The 20,883-nt window shown below is 42.3% G+C and overlaps 1 protein-coding gene across 1 annotated transcript in view; it reads left to right on the forward strand.

Annotated features, from left to right (window-relative positions):
* Positions 1 to 20,883, forward strand: part of Gpat3 (glycerol-3-phosphate acyltransferase 3) — a 63,936-nt gene that overhangs the window by 6,993 nt on the left and 36,060 nt on the right. Inside the window, exon 2 of the mRNA XM_042668460.1 lies at positions 4,387 to 4,453. Coding sequence (XP_042524394.1) covers positions 4,387 to 4,453 — 67 coding nt within the window. The remainder of the gene's footprint in view (positions 1 to 4,386; positions 4,454 to 20,883) is intronic.

Here is a 20,883-nt window from a genome sequence, read left to right on the forward strand (position 1 = left end):
CCCTCAGAATTTGGGAAGGAACTGGTCATTTCTGGTACCTAGATCAGGTGTGTAGGGTGTGGGGAGGGAGGAGCAAGCCATAATTCTATTTGCATCCTGCTGTGTGGTGAGTACCTCATGGGCTGGGTCCTTCCATTTTTACAGTACCCCTGGCATCATTCCTGCTTTAGTATGATGACATAAATGCCCCTGGAGGTTCAGTCTCTTGACTGAGATGACTATAGACAGGAAATGGTAGGATTGAAGTTCTGAGGTACAGCCAGCCAGCTGCAAAGTCCAGGCTTGTTTCCCACCTTCTTTTGTGAGGGAAACCTATAAAGAATGGTTGTCTGTTACAAGTTTCCTTTGGCACACATGTGTCCCGACCCGCAGGACTTCAACCAGGGCAGTGAACCTAAGCGAGAAGGAATGAAGGGACAAGAGACACGAAGAAGGACAGCAAGACAAGGATTCTGATCAAGCTGCCAATTTTTATTTTTCACACAAGGGTATTTATATGCTTGGACTTAGGGCGTGGTGCAAAGGTGGTCGTTAAGTAGATTTAGGGCAGGGTGAAAAGGTGGTCGTTAGTAGCTGCAGGGTGTTTACTTTAAGGCGTGGTGAAAAGGTGGGATTCTGTAAACTCAGGCTCAGGTTGTTCCAGTGAGATAGTTAAGCCTATCAAGTTTGAGAGACTTAACTTTTGGCTCCCAACACACATGTATTTTCTCATGGTCAGGGAGGCTGCATGTTCAAGGGCAAAGTGCCAAAAAGACTTTATTTTCACTCAGTCATTTTTTCACCTGGATGATGGTGGCTCCTAACCACTCAAGAGGCTGAGATCTGAGGATTATGATTTGAGGCCAGCTAGAGCAGAAAAGTCCTTAAAACTCTTATCTCCAAGTAACTAGCAAAAAGCTGGAAGGAGATCAGTGGCTCAAATGGTATAGTAATAGCCTTGAGCATAAAAGCTAAGTGAGAATTCAACCCTAAATATTGGTGCATGAGCACGTGTGCGCGCACGTGCGCACACACACACTCACACACACACACACACACACACACACACACACACGAAGACCCTATTCCCAATTATAATCACATTTGGAAGCACTTGAGGTTGAACTTCAACAACTGAATTTGGGCAGGGGGGAAGGAGTACTTAGCTCTTATCTGCAACTGCAATAAAATACCAATATTCTCTATCCTATGAGGATGACATCATTGTTCTAGTCTGAAGTAATTAATTAATTAATTATTGTCAGTCCTAGGACTTGAACTCAGGGCCTGGGTACTGTCCCTGAGCTTCTTTTGCTCAAGGCCACTAGCACTCTTCCACTTGAGCCACAGCACCACTTCTGGGTTTTTTATTTTTTCAAATGTGGTACTGAGGAATCAAACCCAGGGCTTCATGCATGCTAGGTGAGAACTCTGCCACTAAGCCAAAGTAACTATATTTATGTAAAATGTTGAATCATCTGCCCACAGTAACAACAAAAAGTAAGTTAAGTGCCATGATTGTTGACAAATTCTATTTTTTTTCGTATCTCTGATTTACTTACAAATGATAGTAGATATCCAACCTTTCTTTGAAAAATGATGGAAATTGTCTTTACTTAGGTGAGAAAAGATAGGGCTTAGAGTTTGAGAACCCCTGAACCAAATCAACAAGAATATAAGCAGGATGTGGCCAGATTAAGGCCAAGTCTTATCAGGATTAGTGATTTGACACTTGAGGCTGGAAGCGCAGGTGTCTATTTATAGGAGCTCTCTAAATGTAATTGAAATGTTCCTACTTGACTCTGGTGCAGGGCAGAGTCCTGACTGAGTCTGGTCATGGCACACTCCTTGACTTTTATGTATATTTATGGTATTTAATTTCTCTCTTTTTTTTCCCCCTTCTGTTGTAGGGCCTGAACTCTGGGCCTGGGTGCTGTCCCTCAGCTCTTCAGCTCAAGGCTAGCACTCTACCACTTGAGCCACAGCACCACTTCTGGCTTTTTCTGCTTAGGTGGTGCTGAGGAATCAAACCCATCGTTTCATGAATGCTAGGGAAGCACTCTCCCTCTGAGCCACATTCTAGCCCCCATTTTATCCTTTTCTTTCAAAAATTACCTTTAGTTATATAAAATAGTTTCAATTAAGCACATCAGCTTATAATGCATCCTGTACTTTTAAAACTCTGATGTTAAATAATAAATCATTTTAGAAATGCATAAGAAATAATTAATTTTTTTTTTTGGGTCCGGTCGCGGGGCCTGAACTCGGCCTGGGCGCTGTCCCTCAGCTCTTCAGCTCAAGGCTAGCGTTCTACCACTTGAGCCACAGCGCCACTTCCGGCTTTTATTCTTTTTGCTTATGTGGTGCTGAGGAATCGAACCCAGGACCTCACGCATGCAAGGCAAGCGCTCTACTACTGAGCCACCTTCCCAGCCCCAAGAAATAATTAAAATTAAAAAAAAATCTCATGTTGGTATATTTCTTTGCACACATTCAAAGCAAAATGAGAGTTCTTTCTCTAATTCCTAAATTTTCTCAAGCCTATAGACCTCAAACTTAATAGGTAAGTAGCCAGGTGAGCAGGTGGCACCGTAAGTGGTGATTTCATGGAGTCTTTGGAGCTCTTGCATGCCTGTGCTGCTGTTTACTAAAAGCTTCATTCTAAAGCCTCTTTACTGTGTAAAATACTCAAGTGGCTGATTGGCTGGGAGAATAATCACTATGCTTTGGTCTTTACACATGGTTTATTAGTTTGTTATTTAATCCTGACAGCAAGCTGGGGGATAGGGAGAATATTATTTATTATTGTAAGCATTATGCCCACCTTTGGCCCTCAGCTCCACTTAGACCTGAGCTCCTCCCTGCCCTGGATTTCCCGCCAAACAGCTGGCCCCTCCCTCTCTCTGCCCAGACCCTCAGACCCTGCTGCTACCTAGATAGTGTAGAGGTCGCCATGTGCTCTCTTTCCAGAAGAAATATGACTCCTCTAATAAACCTTGTAACAATCTTTCTCCTATGCTTGCCTGCCTCTGCGTGGTCCCCTGGGATGGAATTATGATAATTATTGTTACTACTACTACTACTACTACTGCTACTACTACTACTTTTTGCCCAGGGCTTGAACTCAGGGCTTGAGCACTTGAGCTTTTGCTCAAGGCTAGCACTCTACCACTTGAGCCATAATGCCACTTCTGGCTTTTTCTGTTTATGTGGTACTGAGGAATTGAACCCAGGGCTTCATGCATACCAGGCAAGCACTCTACCACTAAGTCACATTTCCAGCCCCATTATTTTTATTTATAATGCAGAAGGATTAAGTTATTCCAGACTCAGGTTGCTTTCTTTTGGCTATACTAGGACTTGAACCTGGAGCCTCACACATGATTGGCAAGCATTTTGCCACAAAGCTACATACTGCATGCAGCTTCAACTGCATGCAGCTTTTTTTTTTCTCCCCCTACTGGGGTTTGAACTCAGGATTTCTCACTTGCTAGGCATGTGGTTCCACAACTTGAGCCATACTCTAGCCTTATATGCATTTAGTTTTTCCTTAGTTGAATCTTAGATTTTTACCTTTGTTGACCTATCCCAGTGTAACTGGGATTACGGACATGCACCATCATGCTTTGGCTTTTATTGGTTGAGATAGGGGTCTTGCAAAATTTTTACCTAGGCTCACCTCAAACCTCTGTCTTCCCCATATTTATTTTCCAAGTTGCTGGAATTACAGGTGTGAGTTGCCACACCAGCTAAATCCAGGCATTCTTTATGCCATAACCTGTTCTTTTTTTTTTTTTAATTGAACTTTGGGCCTAGTCCCTGAGCCAAGACTAGCGTTCTACCACTTAAGCCACAGCACCACTTCGCATTTTCTTGTGGCTAACTGGAGATAGGAGTCTCACAGATTTTTATGCCTGGGCTGGCTTTTGAACGGTGATCCTCAAATCTCAGCCTCCTGTGTAGCTAGGATTATAGGCATGAACCACCAGTATCTGGCCATAATCTGTTTTTGGTCATATACTTCACAGTGTTCTGAGACAGGCATTTAATACATAGTGAAATCTGGCTTTGAATTTTGTATTCTCCTACCTTAAGCTCTTAAATACTGGAATTATAGGAATGTGCCACCATACCTGGCCTTCATAGCCTTTTCAGAGATTTTTATTAGGGTACAGATTTATGTAAGGCAGTTTAGGTAAGGTGGTTATTGTCATTACTCATTTATTAGGACTTTCTGACTAATATAAGAGCATATCACCTAGGACTTTTAATTCTGCTGCATCAGAGATTCTTTTTAATTCAAAAAGTGCCCTTAGTGATTAATTTCACTTTTCTGTGATCATGGTGTATTTTTCGTCATGTCTGTGGAAGACTTAATTTAAATGACTACCTCTTATTTTTGAACAGTGGGCCACAATACGAATTGAAAAAGGAACCCCAAAAGAATCGGTGCTTAAAAATTCAGCTTCCGTTGGTGAGTTTTCCTTTTCCTTTTGATTGTTAAAATTTTTAAGTTGTATAGATTTACATCTACTCAGTTTGTACCTGAAGTATTGAGAGCAATGCCTTCCGTAGGTTTCTGTCCTTAATGCCAAATAGCAGTTGCTGAGTTTGGCTTTTTCTTTCTTTTTTTTTTTTTTATTAATAAGTTCTTTTTAATTGTGAAAATACAATGGGTCCACCTGTATCTCTATTTAAACAATTTGTGTTTTCCCTTCCCCTCCCCAAATTATACCAAGGAATTCTATGCCTCCATCAGAAAGAATGACATTGCCTCATTTGTTAGGAAATGGAAAGACTTGGAAAAATTAATATAATAAGTGAAGTAAGCCAGGCCCAAAGAAACGTAGGTCCCATGGTTTCCCTTATTTGCAATATCTAGTATATGTCTGAGTCAAGCAGAGAAGGTCAGAACCCCAAGATGTTTTTTTCTTTCTTGCGATTGTTTCTAACATATTTATAAGGTGATTTTTGTTTTTAGTTGCTTTGTATGCCCTTCCCCCATGGTATAACCTCTTCTTTTTTTTTTTTTTTGGTGGTGGGGCATGAACTCAGGGCCTTGGAGCTATCCTTGAGCTCTTTTGCTCAAGGCTAGTACTCTATTGAGCTACAGTTCCACTTGTGATTTTCTGGTGGTTAATTGGAGATGAGTCTCACTGGGACTGAGTTTGGCTCAGTTTGGGTTTTTTTTGGTCTGGTCGTGGGGCCTGAACTCTGGGCCTGGGCGCTGTCCCTCAGCTCTTCAGCTCAAGGCTAGTGCTCTACCACTTGAGCCACAGTGCCGCTTCCAGCTTTTTTTTTTTCTGCTTATGTGGTGCTGAGGAATCGAACCCAGGGCCTCATGCATGCAAGGCAAGCGCTCTACCACTGAGCCACCTTCCCAGCCCTCAGTTTGGGTTTTTAATCACAAAGTTACCAATATTTCTTAGTTCTTCCATGTGTTCTTTTAGGTGTTTTATATTTTAAGGGCATGCATTGAAGATGGTGGCCCATTTTTTTTTTTAGTTTTTATTTTTTGTTCTTTTTCTGGCCCTAGGGCTTGAACTCAGGTCCTGGGTGCTATCCCTGAGGCTCTTTTGTGCTCAAGGCTAGCACTCTACAACTTGAGCCACAGAGCCACTTTTGACTTTTTCTGAGTAATTTATTGGAGGTAAGAGTGCCATGGACTTTCCGACCGTAATCCTCATATTTCAGCCTCCTGAGTAGCAGGATTACAGGCATGAGCCATGAACATCCCACTGGCCCATGGAGATGTAATTAATAGTTTAAGAAGTGGGGAAGAGCCAAAATGCTGATGGCTCCAGCCTATCATCCTAGGCACTCAGGAGGCTGAGATATGAGGACTGCTATTTGAAGCATTCCAGGAAGACAAATCAGAGAGACTCTTTTCAGTTAATTAACCAGCAAATGGCTCAAATGGTAGTGCAATATAGCTTTGAGTAAAAAGCTAAAGGAGAGAGAGTGTGGGCCCCTGAGTTCAAACCCCAAGAGTGGCATCAAAAAAAGAAAAAAGAGTAGAAGAGGCCAGCATTAGGTTTTTGTCACTATAACAAAATACCTGGGGCAGGCTGCTCACGAGCAGCCCACACACCTGGTGACTTCAGGGCCTGACACTGCTGCATCAGTTCATCTCTGAGAGGAACTCAGGGTGGATGGTGGATCTTGAGGAGGTAGGAGGATCGCATGGCAACACTGGAAGTCTATAGCGTGACTGGGGGGTCATCTTTGGAACATTCTAGTTTAGTCATAACTGCAAGAGCTAGGAGCTGGGAAGATGGCTTAGTGGTAGAGTGCTTGCTTAGCATGCATGAAGCCCTGGTTCCATTCCTTAGTATCACATACACAGAAAAAGCCTGAAATAGTGCTGTGGCTTAAGTGGTAGAGTGCTAGCCTTGAGCAAAAGAAGCTCAGGGACAGTGCCCAGACCCTGAGTTCAAGCCCCAGCACTGTCAGAATACAAAAAACCCAAACTCATTTAAAAAACAACTGCAAGGCTAATTGTGGGGTTGAGCGGAATTGCAGCCCTTAATGACCCAGGACCTCCTCCAATGCCCCACTCAGCACTGCAACACCACCACGCTAAGGACTAAGCCTCCTGAAGTGTGAGCTTTTGGGGACTCACCATACCTAAACCATACAAAGGGATACTAACCAGCTAACCCAGGTTTTTGAAGTTAGTATCATATTCTAACTGTTAAACTTGGGACTCTCAATGTGATCCTCAAACTATGCTTTACTAGTGAAGGCTAGTTGATTTTAAAAAATGATGGTAGTTCAGTGGAAGAAAGAGTGCTTAGGATATTTATGTGAAGTCCAGGGTTCCATCCAAGCAATGACAACAACAAACTCTTCGTCACACACTGTTCCTTCCTTTTGGAAAGTGTTATCACTATTTTTGTTTGTTTGTTTTGTTTTATTTTTGGTTCTGGTCCTGGGGATTGAACTCAGGGCTTGGGAATTGTCCCTGAGCATTTTTGCTCAAGGCTAGCACTCTGCCACTTTAGCCACAACTCCATTTCCTGCTTTTTGGTTAATAGGAGATAAACATTACAGATTTTTCTTGCCCTGGTAGGAATTGAACCTTGATCCTCAGATCCCAGCCTCCTAAGTAGTTAGTATTACAGGTGTGAGCCACAGGTGCCAGGCCTGGAGAGCACTATTGCATAATGGCAAAGGCCTCAAAGAATCCCATAATAAAGAAGCAAGTTTAATGTTATTTTATGTCGTGTTTCCTAAACTTGTTTGACCATGATATCCTGGTATCTATCTCATACTTGGTACTAAATCAGCTGACCAAACTAGCCAATCCCTGTCTCTCTTTTGCCTAAAGAAACTCTTTTGCTTGGGGATAGTAATTTTTGGAATTTGTAGGGGAGTAGTATTATATAGGAATAATGACTAAGTAATAGGAAAGAATACATTGCTAAATTTAATTAAAAGGCTAAACCTAATTTATGCGTTTCCCCAAAATAACGAGAAAAATGCCCATTTGATGTAAGATTTAAAAACCGATACACTCTTCAGTAGAAGAAATTTATTTTCTGGAGCTATGTCTAAAAGGAATTGTAGAAAGTGTATACTTTTATGTGTTGCAAATAACAAAGCAATTGGCTGAAAATATCTGAGATATTTCTAACTGTGTGATCCTCTTTTAATTGACAGAACCTTCTTTCAGATAAATCTACTAATGTTTTCTTTCTCCAAGCACTTTTTTTTGTTCCAGTCTTGGCTTCAACTCAGCCTGGGCATTGTCCCTGAGCTTTTTTTTGTTTTGGTCGGTTGTGGAGCCTGAAGTTTGGGCCCGGGCGCTGTCCCTCAGCTCTCCAACTCAAGGCTAGCGCTCTACCACTTGAGCCACAGCGTCACTTCCAGCTTTTTCTGCTTATGTGGTGCTGAGGAGTTGAACCCAGGGCCTCATGCAAGCAAGGCAAACACTCTACCACTGAGCCACCTTCCCAGCCCTGTCTCAGAGCTTTTTTTGCTCAAGGATAGAACTCTACCAGTAGTATGAGCCATGGGCACCCAGATTCTGAGTACATTTTAAAAATGAGTGTCCCTATGACTTATGAGTTAACAAACTTTTTTTTTTTGGAGTCCGGTCATGGGGCCTGAACTCTGGGCCTGGGCGCTGTCCCTCAGCTCTTCAGCTCAAGGCTAATGCTCTACTACTTGAGCCACAGCACCACTTCCGGCTTTTTTTTCTTTTTGCTTATGTGGTACTGAGGAATCAAACCCAGGGCCTCATGCATGCAAGGCAAGCGCTCTACCACTGAGCCAACTTCCCAGCCCCTGAGTTAACAAACTCATTAGTGGCTTCCTGTTGTAGTTGGTAAGACTTTGGGCTAGTATTGATCATGATGATCACTGATCACTTTTTTTTTGGCGGGGGGGGTCAGTCATGGGGCTTGAACTCTGGGCCTGGGAGCTGTCCCTGAGCTGTTCAGCTCAAGGCAAGCACTCTAGTATTTGAGCCACAACACCACTTCTGGTTTTCTGGTGGTTAATTGGAGATAAGAGTCTCATGGATGTTCCTGCCTGGGCTGGCTTTGAACTGAGATCCTTAGATCTCAGCCTCTTGAGTAGCTAGGATTACAGGTGTGAGCCATTGGCACCTGGCATGGATCATGTTTTATTCAGAGTGGCAGCCCTTTTTAACCTGTCAAGTTGGGAAGTGAACCTCCTAATTAGTCCCTGAGCATCTGTGACATCGGGAGTTGGTAGAAGGTTCAAAGATGATAAAGAGTTGGGAGCTGGTGGCTCTTCCCTTGTAATCCTAGCTACACACAGGAGGCTGAGATCTGAGGATCATGGTTCGAAGCCAGCCAGGGCAGGAAAGTCCATGAGACTCTTATCGCCGATGAAAATAAACTACTCAGAAAAAGTTGGATGTGGAGCTGTGGCTCAAGTGGTAGAGTGCTAGCTAGCCTTGAGCCAAAGAGCTCAGGAACAGGACCCACCTCCTTCTCCTCCCCGCCCCAAAAAAAGATGGTGGTTGTCAAAAGACAAGCATCCAGCAGGCAACTGTAACAAATGCAGAGGACAATGGAGGATTTGTACTGGACTTTGTGTGGCTATTGATTCCAGAGCTAAGCCCTATGCTCCTTTTCAGATTCTGTGGGAAGCCAGGATGAATGGGTGTGTGCTTTGTTGATACATCCCGTGTTGGGGAATCATCTGAGAAGTAATGTCACAATTCTGGGCAGGTGACAGAGGGTGATGAAACACATTGAGCAGCATTTGTGTATTTGGCTGGTGCAATCTTCCATCTCAGGAGGATTATGTTTCTGTCCTGAAGCCAATGATAGCACAAGTCAGTGTTGAGCCAGTCAGTTTAGGCAAGGGTCATGGCAAGCCAGGGCACCAGGAACACAAGTGTAATTCTGTGATGTCTCTGAGTGACATTGCCCTGATCCTGGACTTGGGTGAGCTGAGAGGCAGAGATAGGCTGGGCAGAGAAAATAGTTATGTTTATTTATTTTTTTCACACTCAAATTTCCTTCTTTTAAAAATATAATAAAATACTTATTTAAAAATACTTTTCAAGTCTCTCTCCTCAGTTAAAATCCCTCTTGCGTTATATTTATCCTATATTCTTATTTAAGAAGACATTTGAAAGCTGAATGTAAGAAAATGTCTTTCTTGTTAATTCTTGTGTTCTTAACCATATTCTGTTATGTCCGTTTAATTTTAAACAATTATTTTTGGTAGTTGTACAAAGGAGTTTCAATCTAACATGCCAGTTTTTTTTAGTACAATGCATATTGATCAATATTACCCCTCCCATCATTCTCCCTCATCTTTTTTTGGGGGGGGGGGGAGGGGGTCCGGTCGTGGGGCCTGAAATCTGGGCCTGGGTACCGTCCCTCAACTCTTCAGCTCAAGGCTAGCACTCTACCACTTGAGCCACAGTGCCACTTCCGGCTTTTTTCTTTTTCTGCTTATGTGGTGCTGAGGAATCGAACCCAGGGCCTCAGGCATGCAAGGCAAGCGCTCTACCACTGAGCCACCTTCCCAGCCCCTCCCCATCTTTCTTAACATCATCCATACATTCAACTTACATGGTTCCATTTTCTCTTACATATATTGAATATAATGGCTATATTTGTCCACCCTTGCTTTCCTATTCTAATCTTCCTCTTTTTTCTTTTCTTTTCTTTTCTTTTTCTTTTTTTTGTTTGGTGCTGATCCTGGGGCTTAAACTCAGGGCCTAGGCACTGTATCTGAGCGTTTTTGCTCAAGGCTAGCACTCTACCACTTGAGCCATGGCTCCACATTCGGCTTTTTTTGGTGTTTAATTGAAGATGAGTCTCACAGGGTCTTTTCTGTCCCAGCTAGCTTCAAGCAGCAATAATCAGATCTTAGCCTTCTGAGTAGCTAGGATTACAGGTGTGAGACACCAGTGCCTGACCCTATCTCCCTCTTGATTTCCCTACTTGAAAAATATTACAGCGTTCTGGTGTTCATTTTGTTAAACTGCTAGTAATGCAGAAGAATTACACCATTTAAATCCTCCCCTACATAAAACATACTTTAGTCAGTTTGTTTGCATATATATGCATATGGCCCTGTATATATTTTCATTTATATTTTTACTTTAGATCTAACTTTCACATATAACAGAAAATAAGTGTTTTCTCTCTGCGTTTGATTTACTTCACTTAACATCATTTTTCCCAGGTTTATTTATTTCCTTACAAATGACCCAAAACTACTCTTTCTGATAGATGGATAAAATTCCATTGTACGTATATACCACGTTTACTTGTTCCATTGTACATATGTACTACATTTTCTTGATCTACTTATCCAACATAGAGCATCTAGACTATGTCCCATAACTTACTTATCCTATGCTATTGAAAACTGTCTTATTTAGTGGGCTTGGTCCTGGGGCCATGAGCTTCTGTCCTCAAGGCTAGTGCTTTACCACTTCCAGCCTTTTCTGTTTATGTGGTACTGAGGAATCAAACCCAGGGCTTCATGCATGTTAGCCAAGCACTCTACCACATTGCCAGGCTTTAAGTTATACTTATGAGTAAGCTCTGTTGTGGTCTTTCTTCAGTGTTGAAGGACTTTCCCAATGGTTAACATAAAGATTAAGGTAATTCCCTCTTCTCGCCTTCAAGTAACAACTAGACTGAGTGTTAAGCTTCAGTGGAAATGAATTCCCTGCTACCCTGCTTCCCTCATACTATATAAAGCCTGTGAAACCATTTGCTATGCACATATGCTTCTCATTGGTTTCCCACAGTTCTCTGATTCTATTTTGTATGGCCCTAAAATGATGTCATAAATACCCAAATGGCCCTTGGCAGGTAAAAGTTTCTACTTTGTGCCACAGTACTGATGGTTAGACAGGGAAAGAATGGTCATAGCTTCTTTTCTCACTGGGCTGAAACATAGGCCAGGTGCATCTCCTTGAACCCTGAGACCACATCCCACCGAGAGATTTTAGCAACTGTATTGAGGCTTAAACTCATGGTCTGGGCCCTGTCCTTTAGTTTTTTGCTCAAGGCTGGTGCAGTACCATTTTAGTTACAGCTCCACTTTTGACCTTTTGCTGGTTAATAGGAGATAAAAGCCCCACAGACTTACCTGCCTGGGCTAGCTTTGAATAGCAATCCTTAGATTTCAGCCTCCTAAGTTACTAAAATTAAAAGCATGAGCTACCGGTTTGTGGCAGCAATTTTAATTGCAGTTGGCTTTAAAAAGTACAAGAGACCATTTGCCTTTTAAGAGCTACCAGCTTCATTGTTTGGGTATCTGACTGGTTTCCAGAATACTGTTAGGCTTGACTCAGTAATTGTGAGTTGGTTGAATTAATGATGTAATTTTAGTGACTCCAGATGAATTCCACTCTAATTGCATTACGTACTAGGACATTGGAATAATTACCAGCCAATGTAAACAAGCATTGAAGCAAGGTCCGCCTTGACCTGAAGCATGAGTCATTATACAATGTTGTCCACAGAGCTGTGGCTCAGGCATTCTGGTCTGGCTCCCTGGGGTGTGTTTCTGGCTTGACTTGGCACAATTGGCAATGGTGAATGCACTCAGTCTCTTCCAGCTGGCACTGCAGGTGAAGGTTTTGGGTCTTGTGGCTTACAGTTGAAGTTAGCTTAGCCCCTGTGCTAAATTCTGTTCTGCCTGTATGTACTTTGTGTCTCTTTCATCCATCCAAACACTCAAAAAGAATAAAACATAAGGGAAAATTTCTTGGACCTGTTCAGGGAGAAATCAGCTTGCCTAACATTTCCCTTTGATTAAAATTTTTTTTTTTTTTTGCGTGGGCTGTGGGGCTTGAACTCAGGACCTAGGTGGTATCCCTGAGCTCTTTTTGCTAAGGCTAGCACTCTACCACTTTGAGCCCCAGCACCACTTCTGATTTTCTGGTGGTTTATTGGAAGTAAGTGTTTCATGGACTTTGCGCATGAGCTGGCTTCCAACTGGTATCCTCAGATCTCAGCCTCCTGAGTAGCTAGGATTATAGACTTGAGCCAACAATGCCTGGTATGGAATTTATTTATTTACATGTTTATGTATGTATGTATATGTTTATTTTTGTGCTGGTTCTGAATCTTGAACTCAGGATGGTGGAGGTACTATTCCTGAACTGCTCCTTATTTTTTTTAAACATTTTTTTTACTGTTAATTTTTTAATTGTTATTTTAAAGGTGATTTACAAAGGAATTACAATGACATGAGTCAGGTAATGAGTACATTTCTTTTCTACAGTGTCTTCCCTTCTCTCACTCTTTTCTATTCTTTAGCTTCTTTTTCCTCAAGGCTAGTACTCTACCACTTGGGCCACTGCTCCACTTCCAGCTCACAGATTTTCTATGTGGGCTGCTTTGAACCATGATCCTCAGATCTCAGCCTCCCGAGTAGCTAGGATTATAGGTGTGAGTAACTGGCACCTGAAACGTGAAAGATTCTACAGAGGCAGGGTTATAATTTGTTTTTAGAACAAAAATTACTTAAATAACAAGTGACCCTAAAACAATGAAGTAGGCTATATACTTTTCTAAAATGTTTCGTGACAGTACTAGGGCCTTAAACTCTTGCTCTGCTTTTTTGCTCATACTGGGTACACTTCCATGGAACCACATGTCTACTTCTGGCTTCCTGCTGATTATTTGGAGATGAGTCTTTGAATCATTTGAGAATATCAAGTAAGCTGAAGACTTGAAAACTATACTACAACCTATAATTCAACATGAAGCTTTCAGTTTGGATGTATTAGGTGATATAATACACATGAAAATACAGACACAGGGCTGGGAATATGGCTTATGGTAGAGTGCTTATCTTGTATGCATGAAGCCCTGGGTTTGATTCCCCAGTACCATATAAACAGAAAAAAGCTAGAAGTAGTGCTGTGCCTCAAGAGGTAGAGTGCTAGCCTTGAGCAAAAGAAGCTCAGGGACAGTGATCAGGCTTTGAGTTAAAGGCCCAGTACTAGCAAAAAAAAAAGAAAAAAAAAGAAAATACACTAATGAATTTTGTACATCAGGAAGGAAGTTAATATGTAAGATGTTTTAAGGGCTGGGAATATGGCTTAGTGGTAAAGCACTTGCCTAGCATGCATGAAGCCCTGGGTTTGATTCCTCAGTACCACATACACAGAAAAGCCAGAAGTGGTTATATGGCTTAAGTGGTAGAGTACTAACCTTGAGCAAAAGGAAGCTCAGTGGTTGGGCCCTGAATTCAAGCCTCAGGACTGGCAAAAATAAAAGAGAGAGATAGTTTAAAAATATTATACAACAGTCGATAAATATAAAATATTATACGACAGTGATTGGGCTTACAGACTAGAAAACAGACTAGAGAAACGTCAATGTTAAAAAGGAAATGTTTAAATTTACCACCACAGAAGTTGAGTATAGCTCAATAGTAGAACGTTTGCCCAGTATGTGCAAGGCCCTGGGTTCTATCCTAGCAAAACACACATAGACACACAAACACACACACATGCACACACACACATACATACACACACAGAGTTAAAATTTACCACCACAAATGGATACTCAATTCTTTTTTTTTGGGGGGGGGGTGGGTCTGGTCATGGGGCCTGAACTTTGGGCCTGGGCATTGTCCCTCAGCTCTTCACTCAAGGTTAGCACTCTACCACTTGAGCCACAGTGCCACTTCTGGCTTTTTTCTTTTTGCTTATGTGGTGCTGAGGAATCGAACCCAGAACCTCATGCATGCAAGGCAAGTGCTTTACCACTGAGCTACCTTCCCAGCCCCTGGATACTCAATTCTTATGGAAATGATATATAGCATAGTTCAGTGGTTACCTAGAAGGGCGGGGAAGGGAAGAAGTGGTATGGTAGGGATTTAACTATATCTAATACCTTAAAATTACAATGTCTGAAAGCAGCTAGGCATGTAGACTCATGCCTGGAATCCCAGCTATTTGGAGAGTCAGAGGTCAGGAGGCATGCAGTTTGAGGCCACTGAGGGCATCAAATGCTAGTGACACCTTATCTTAACCAACAAGCTGGTCATCTATAATCTCAGTTACATAAATGGCACAGGCAGAAGGATCACAATCTGAGGCCCACTCTGGACAAAAACAGGTGATTGTATCCAAAACAATAAAGCAGAGTAAGAGCTGGTGTGTGGCTCACATTTGTAGAGTATCTACCTAACATGCTCTCAGCTGAGTTCAAGCTATAGTACACCACCCCCACCCCCACACACAGAAGGAAATATGACAGTGACTATCTTTTCTTGTTGTTAAACTCATTTTTTTTGTTTTTGTTTTTTGTTTTTTGTTTCAGTCATGGGTCTTGAACTTTGAGGCTTGGCGCTGTCCCTGAGCTCTTCAGCTCAAGGCTAGTGCCACTTTTGGTTTTCTGGTGGTTAATTGGAGATAAGAGTCTCATGGACATTCCTACCTGGGTTGGCTTTGAATTGTGATCCTCAGATCTCAGCCTTTTGAGTAGCTAGGATTACAGGCATGAGCCACCAGTACCCAGCTAAACTCATTTTTTTTTTGTTAAACATCTATTTCATAAAAATTGAAAACCCAACCAGATGAAATATAAGTAACCATTCAGACAGTCAGTTGTCTGTTGGTCATCTCATCAGTTGTGGGAGGACTTGAACTCAGGGCCTGGGTGCTGTCCCTGAGCTCTTTTGTTCAAGGCTAGCGCTTTACCACAGTGCCACTTCTGGTTTTCTGGTAGTTAATTGGCAATAAGAGTCTCATGGACTTTCCTGCCTGGGATGGCTTTGAACTATGATCCTCAGATCTTAGCCTCCTGAGTAGCTAGGATTACAGGTATGAGCCATCCGTGTCTGGCTCAGACAGAATCTTTAATCTGACAAATGGAGCCATTTTATATGAGTGAAAAATAAGCACCTGTCTGCAGGTGGAGCTGATCTGGTCTGTGCCTTCTGCAAAGTGCGCCTTTAATCAGCCTGTGCAGTCCTGGGAATTTAAACCCAAGGAACAACGGAGTTTTTCATTTTGGTTTCCTGCTTGCCTGCCTGCCTGTCTAATTGCCTGCCTCTCTCTCCCATTTCCTCCTCTCCCTCCATCCTTCCCTTCTTTCCTTTCTTCCTTTTTGAGACAGGTCTCACTGTGTATCCTTAGCTAGCCTTGAACTTAGGGTCCGGTTTCAGCTTAGGTTAGTGTTGTAGGCTTGTGCTACCACACATGGCCAAGGAGTTGTTGATAGAAATAGATTGCCTCTGGGAGCTGGGTTTTGCACCTCCTTACTGAAGACATTTTAGGCTAGGTAGCTCTTGGTTGTAGGGAAAAGTCTTCTACTTTGTAAGGTGTTTATCATCATCCCTGCTCCCTCCCCACTAGATGATAGGCCATAGGCCAACACCCCTGTTGTAACAGCTAACTTGGTGTGTAAATATTGCCAGTGTTCTCTGGGGGCAACATCTACTTCTGACCTTCCTCTATCCACCTTTCACCTACTTGTAAACTATTGCTCCTGGTGGTTACCAATTGATGAATGCATTATTCATTGGCATGACTGAATTTTGTTTTTAGTAGAACTTGATTTCTTTTATTTGTGTGCGTGTGTGTGTGCATGTGTGCGTGCACACATGTATGTGCCTTTGTGTGCAAATACTGGGCTTGAATTCAGGTCCTCAAGCTCTGCAGAGCTTTTTTATTCATAGTTGGTTACTCTACCACTGTTCAGCTGGAAATAAAGTCCCACAGATTTTCCTGTGTGGGCTGGCTTTGAATCATGATCTTCAGATCTCAGCCTTCTGAGTAGCTAGGATTACAGGTGTGAGCCACTGATACTTGGTGTCTTGTGGGGTGGCTGGTTTGGGGAAGGATGGTGAAGTGTGGTGTGTTACAGGGGAACAGACTATGTGGGTAATAGGTTAGCAGGGAACAGGAGGTATGCTCTGTAAAGAAATGGGGAGGTAGGTAAAGAAATCTTCCAACCTGTATAACATAATCCAATGAAAGCATACTGTGTGTATGGTTTGCATCCTAGCAAGGCACTTGCTTTATTTTCTAATAAATTCGGATTAGAGATTTGATGGTAACTGAGCTTGTTATGAACTGAAGACCTACGTCTTCCTGAAAAGTACTGTGTTTGAAATCTGTATCTCCAATATGGTGGTAACATGAGTCCTTTGGGACATAATTCAGTCACTAAGACCTAATGGGCAGGATTAGAGCTCTAATAACATGAGACCCCAGAGTTCTCTAATCCCTTTTCATGGGGACACCATGAGAATGATCAGAAATAAATGTTGTTCAAAGCTACCTCTCCATAATTCTTTGGGATTGTAGCCACAACTAAGACACTATTGTAAACTAACCCCAAATGCAATACTTAGCATTTGCCTCTGATCAATGAGGACTAAAAAGGATAGAGTTTGTTCTGCCTGGAAGAAGGGGGGAAGGTGAAAGGTTAGCTGAGATTAATGGTGGTAGTATAGCTGCACTATGAAGGGATAAGTCGAAGAAAGAGAACTGAGCTCTTAGCCAAAGAAGGGAAGGTTCCCATATTAAAAATGAAACAAAACACCACCACCATCGCTATCTAATCTCTGAGCATGTGCTCAGAGAAGGAGGTTACTGACTCCAGGAACAGATGGTAGTTCTTGCTGGGCAATGGTCAGCTCAAGAGTATACCCCCACGGGGCTAGGAATGTGGCTTAGTGGTAGAGTGCTTATCTAGCATGCATGAGGCCCTGGGTATTATTCCTTAGTACCAGATGAACTGTAAAAGCCAGAAGTGGTACTGTGGCTCAAGTAGCTTGAGCAAAAGAAGCTCAGAGACAGTGGCCAGGTCCTGAATTCAAGCCCCTGGACTGCCAAAAAAAAAAAAAAAAGAAAAGAAAAGAAAAGAAAAGGATGTACCCCTTTATGTAGAGAAGGTCTCTTCACATCTCAGTAGGTATCTATGCTGTGGAAAATCCAACTGGACTTTTCTTTTTTATGAGGTTTGAACTCAGGGCCTCCAGTAAGCTTGTCATTTTGGAAGTATTCTTAATCTCCTTCCCCTATCCCTGATGACCACCTTGAACCACAAGCAAAATCTCAAACAAGACCACACAGCTTTTCCATTTTGCTTTTATTTTATAGATAAGAACCAGTGTATTGCATAGTCAAAAATTGACGTGTTGAATTGAAACTCCTTTGTGCAACTGAAGATAAGTAAATAAATATGTATAATAAGAAGAACCAATAATAATAGTCACAATAATAATAACTAGCACTTATTGCGCCTTGACTCTACTGTGTAAAATTGTTCACACAGAACAGGGGTTGTTAGTCTCCTGTTACTGATGAAGAGACTGGGTGAGAAAATTACAATACCTTAAATCCAGACCAAACCATAAATCAAGGGAAGTTCTGAAAAGAAATCCCAACTGCTAGCTTTACTCTGACATCCTAGCCACTCCTTTCTTTCTTGTTCTGTGCTATGCCCTTGCCCTCCCTGTTGTGACCAATTCATTTTCTTTTTTGTTTGTTTGTTTGTTTCGTCGGTCATGGGGCTTGAACTCTAGGCCTGGGCGCTGTCCTTCAGCTCTTCAGCTCAAAGCGAGCACTGTACCACTTGAGCCACAGTGCCACTTCCAGCCCTTTTCTGCTGATGTGGTGCTGAGGAATCAAACCCAGGGCCTCGTGCATGCGAGGCAAGCACTCTACCACTGAGCCACCTTCCCAGCCCTTGTTCCGACCAATTCATAACAATTCTCCCACAGAGGGTTGGGGTGACTCACTTACAAATAGCAGCTCCTGTATTGAGTGTTGGCTTTGTCATTGTGACCTAATAAGAAATAAACTTTTGTCCTCCCCACCCTTTTTCTGGCACTGAGTTAGTAAATCTCTTGGAATCTCTGAAGTAGGAGTGTCAGTGTTGGCCAGTGACAAGACTGGTGTCTGAGGGCTCCTGCATAACCTCAGGAGGAGCCTCATTAGCTTTTGGCCCAAGGTTTGGGCCTTCCCTCCCCAGGGCCAAGGACTGAAGGTTGAAACTTACATAAACCTTTAAAGCACAGGTTTCTGAGGGCTTCTAGATTGACCAATCCAGCCAGGAGCGGACAGGGAGGCACACCTCATTCCAGGGGGACAGATGTGTCTGTGCTTAAGTGAGACACCCCCTCCCCCCCAACTCCATGCCTGTTATCTGACTCTTCCTTTCTATCCTATTATTGGGGAGAGGGAGAGGGAGCTGGTTATTTTGGTTTTTAAATTTTTTTATTTTATATATGTGTATATATACATATATACAAGCACATATCTATCTATCTATCTGTCTGTCTGTCTGTCCACCCGCCCGTCCGTCCCTCTATCCATTCATAGAGTATAGGTGAAGTACAAGGGGTTAGAGTTACATAAGTCAGGTACTGGGTACATATTTTTCTTGAACAGTGTCACCTCTTCCCTGATCTTCTCCCAGTTTTTCCTCCTCCCTTCCCTCAGTTGTGTAGTTCATTTTCAACATAATGTCTGGAATGGGTTAATTTGAAGATAGGCTCCTGCTTTATGTGCAGGCTGATCTGAGCTGTGACTCTACCATTTGTGTTTCCCTTTGTCATATGACAGACATACATCACTGCACCTAGTATGCTTCCCCTTGTATCTTGAATGACAGGTGCCTGCCATTGATTGAGAAGGAGTCTTGAGAACTTGAATGCCTGGACTAGCCTCAAACCCAAGCTTGAGCCCCTGTACCCAACCCAATGCCTTAAAATAGCTGATTCCCGTTATCTGCAGTAGCAAATAGTCTACTGAGCCATTCTAGCAGGTTATTGAAGCTTGAAATTATTCTAGCAAGTTATTAAAGCTATTGAAGTTATTAATTTCAACCAAGAGGAGAAGATTGTGGGAATTCCCACAATTTATAATCTGTTGGTTAGAAGTGCCAGATGCCTGGAGTTGAGGAGCAGGCAGACTTGTGGGACTGAGACTTAACCCATGAGATCTGGAACCTCAGGTAGATAGTGTCAGAACTGGACTGAGTGGTAGGAATCCCAGTTGGTCCTTGAGAAGTGGACAGTGGGGTAGGAGGAGGAGGCAGATGACATGCCTGGTAGATCTGGGATCACAAGAAATGTTCTCTGTTGTGCTGACAATACAGAAGAAAACAGTTTGACTTTTTTCCCCTCCCACCAAATAGTCACTTTCCAGGAATAATATCACAGTTGTCTCAACTCACCAATAGCAGTGTGTGTGTATGTGTGTGTGTGTGTGTGTGTGTGTGTGTTTGTGTGTGTGTGTGTGTGTATGCGAGCGTGCAAACCAGTCCTAAGGCGTGAACTCAGGGGCTTTGTTGATGTTGCTCAAAGTAAGCACTCTACCACTTGAGCCACAGCTCCATTTCTGGCTTTTATGGGTAGTTAATTGGAGATAAGAGTCTCATGGACTTTTCTTCCTGGGCTGGCTTTGAACTGCTATCCTCAGATCTTAATCTCTTGACTAGTTAGGATTATAGACGTGAGCCACCAGCCACCAGTGCCTGTCCCAAGAACAGTTTGAAGAAATGACTCTATTAAGAATAGTTATCAAAGAGATCATACATAAAAGCCAAACCGTAGGTTTGACGTCTTAATCAAATCAATAGCCTATTGGTAATGGAGTCTTGTTTAATCAAATTAGTTATGTTCAAATTAACAGTTAATAGGGGCTAACAGCCAAGACATGAGTAAGTAAACAGATTGGCTGAGTTGCTCAAATGGAACTCTGCCTTTTAGTCTCAATGCCTGTTGATTTCTCTGCAGTGTTGGCTGACAAGTGATTGCCATCTCTCCTCTTTCATATTGTATTTGTATTAAAAATTACTTTTATAATGAGCATTGAGTAAATCTTTTGGTGTATATTATAACTAAAAGGGAAGTAGATTTTTTCTCATCTGTCTACTTCAAGAGAATAAAAGCAAATCTCTAACTTTTAGCTTAGTACTTGTTTTTGTCTATTTGACTGCTATATCAAAGTACTATAATTTGGATGGTTTATGAACAACAAAACCTTGGTTTTCATAGTTTCGGAGTCTGGGAAGCTCAAGGGTTAAGTTAATAGACAATTGCCTTTGTAAGGTACATAGCAGAAGGTATGAGGGATTTATTTCCCTGAGGTCTCTTCAATAAGGGCACTAATCCCAGGTATTGGACTGCACACTCCTGACATAGTCACTTCCCTCAGACATCACTAGTTGAAGTCTGAACTGAGTTGTGGTCCCACAACTAAACACAATTCAGCTGACAGCTTCTCAGAAGCATTTCATCTAGACTCATCTAGATTTGGCTTTCCTGATAAGGTTCTTAGTTCAGCCTTGATCTGAAGCCATGATAATAGTTGGGCACACTGTGTACCGGTACACTAACAGAAAGGAGGGAAGGTGCTTGAAGAACTGACTTTTTGGCATGGATTTGGATTGTTGTTATCTTGATGAGTTCAACATAATT

The sequence above is a fragment of the Dipodomys spectabilis genome, unplaced genomic scaffold (genome assembly GCF_019054845.1).
Source record: "Dipodomys spectabilis isolate Male_0828 unplaced genomic scaffold, ASM1905484v1 ptg000436l, whole genome shotgun sequence".
Taxonomy (NCBI): Eukaryota; Metazoa; Chordata; class Mammalia; order Rodentia; family Heteromyidae; genus Dipodomys; species Dipodomys spectabilis.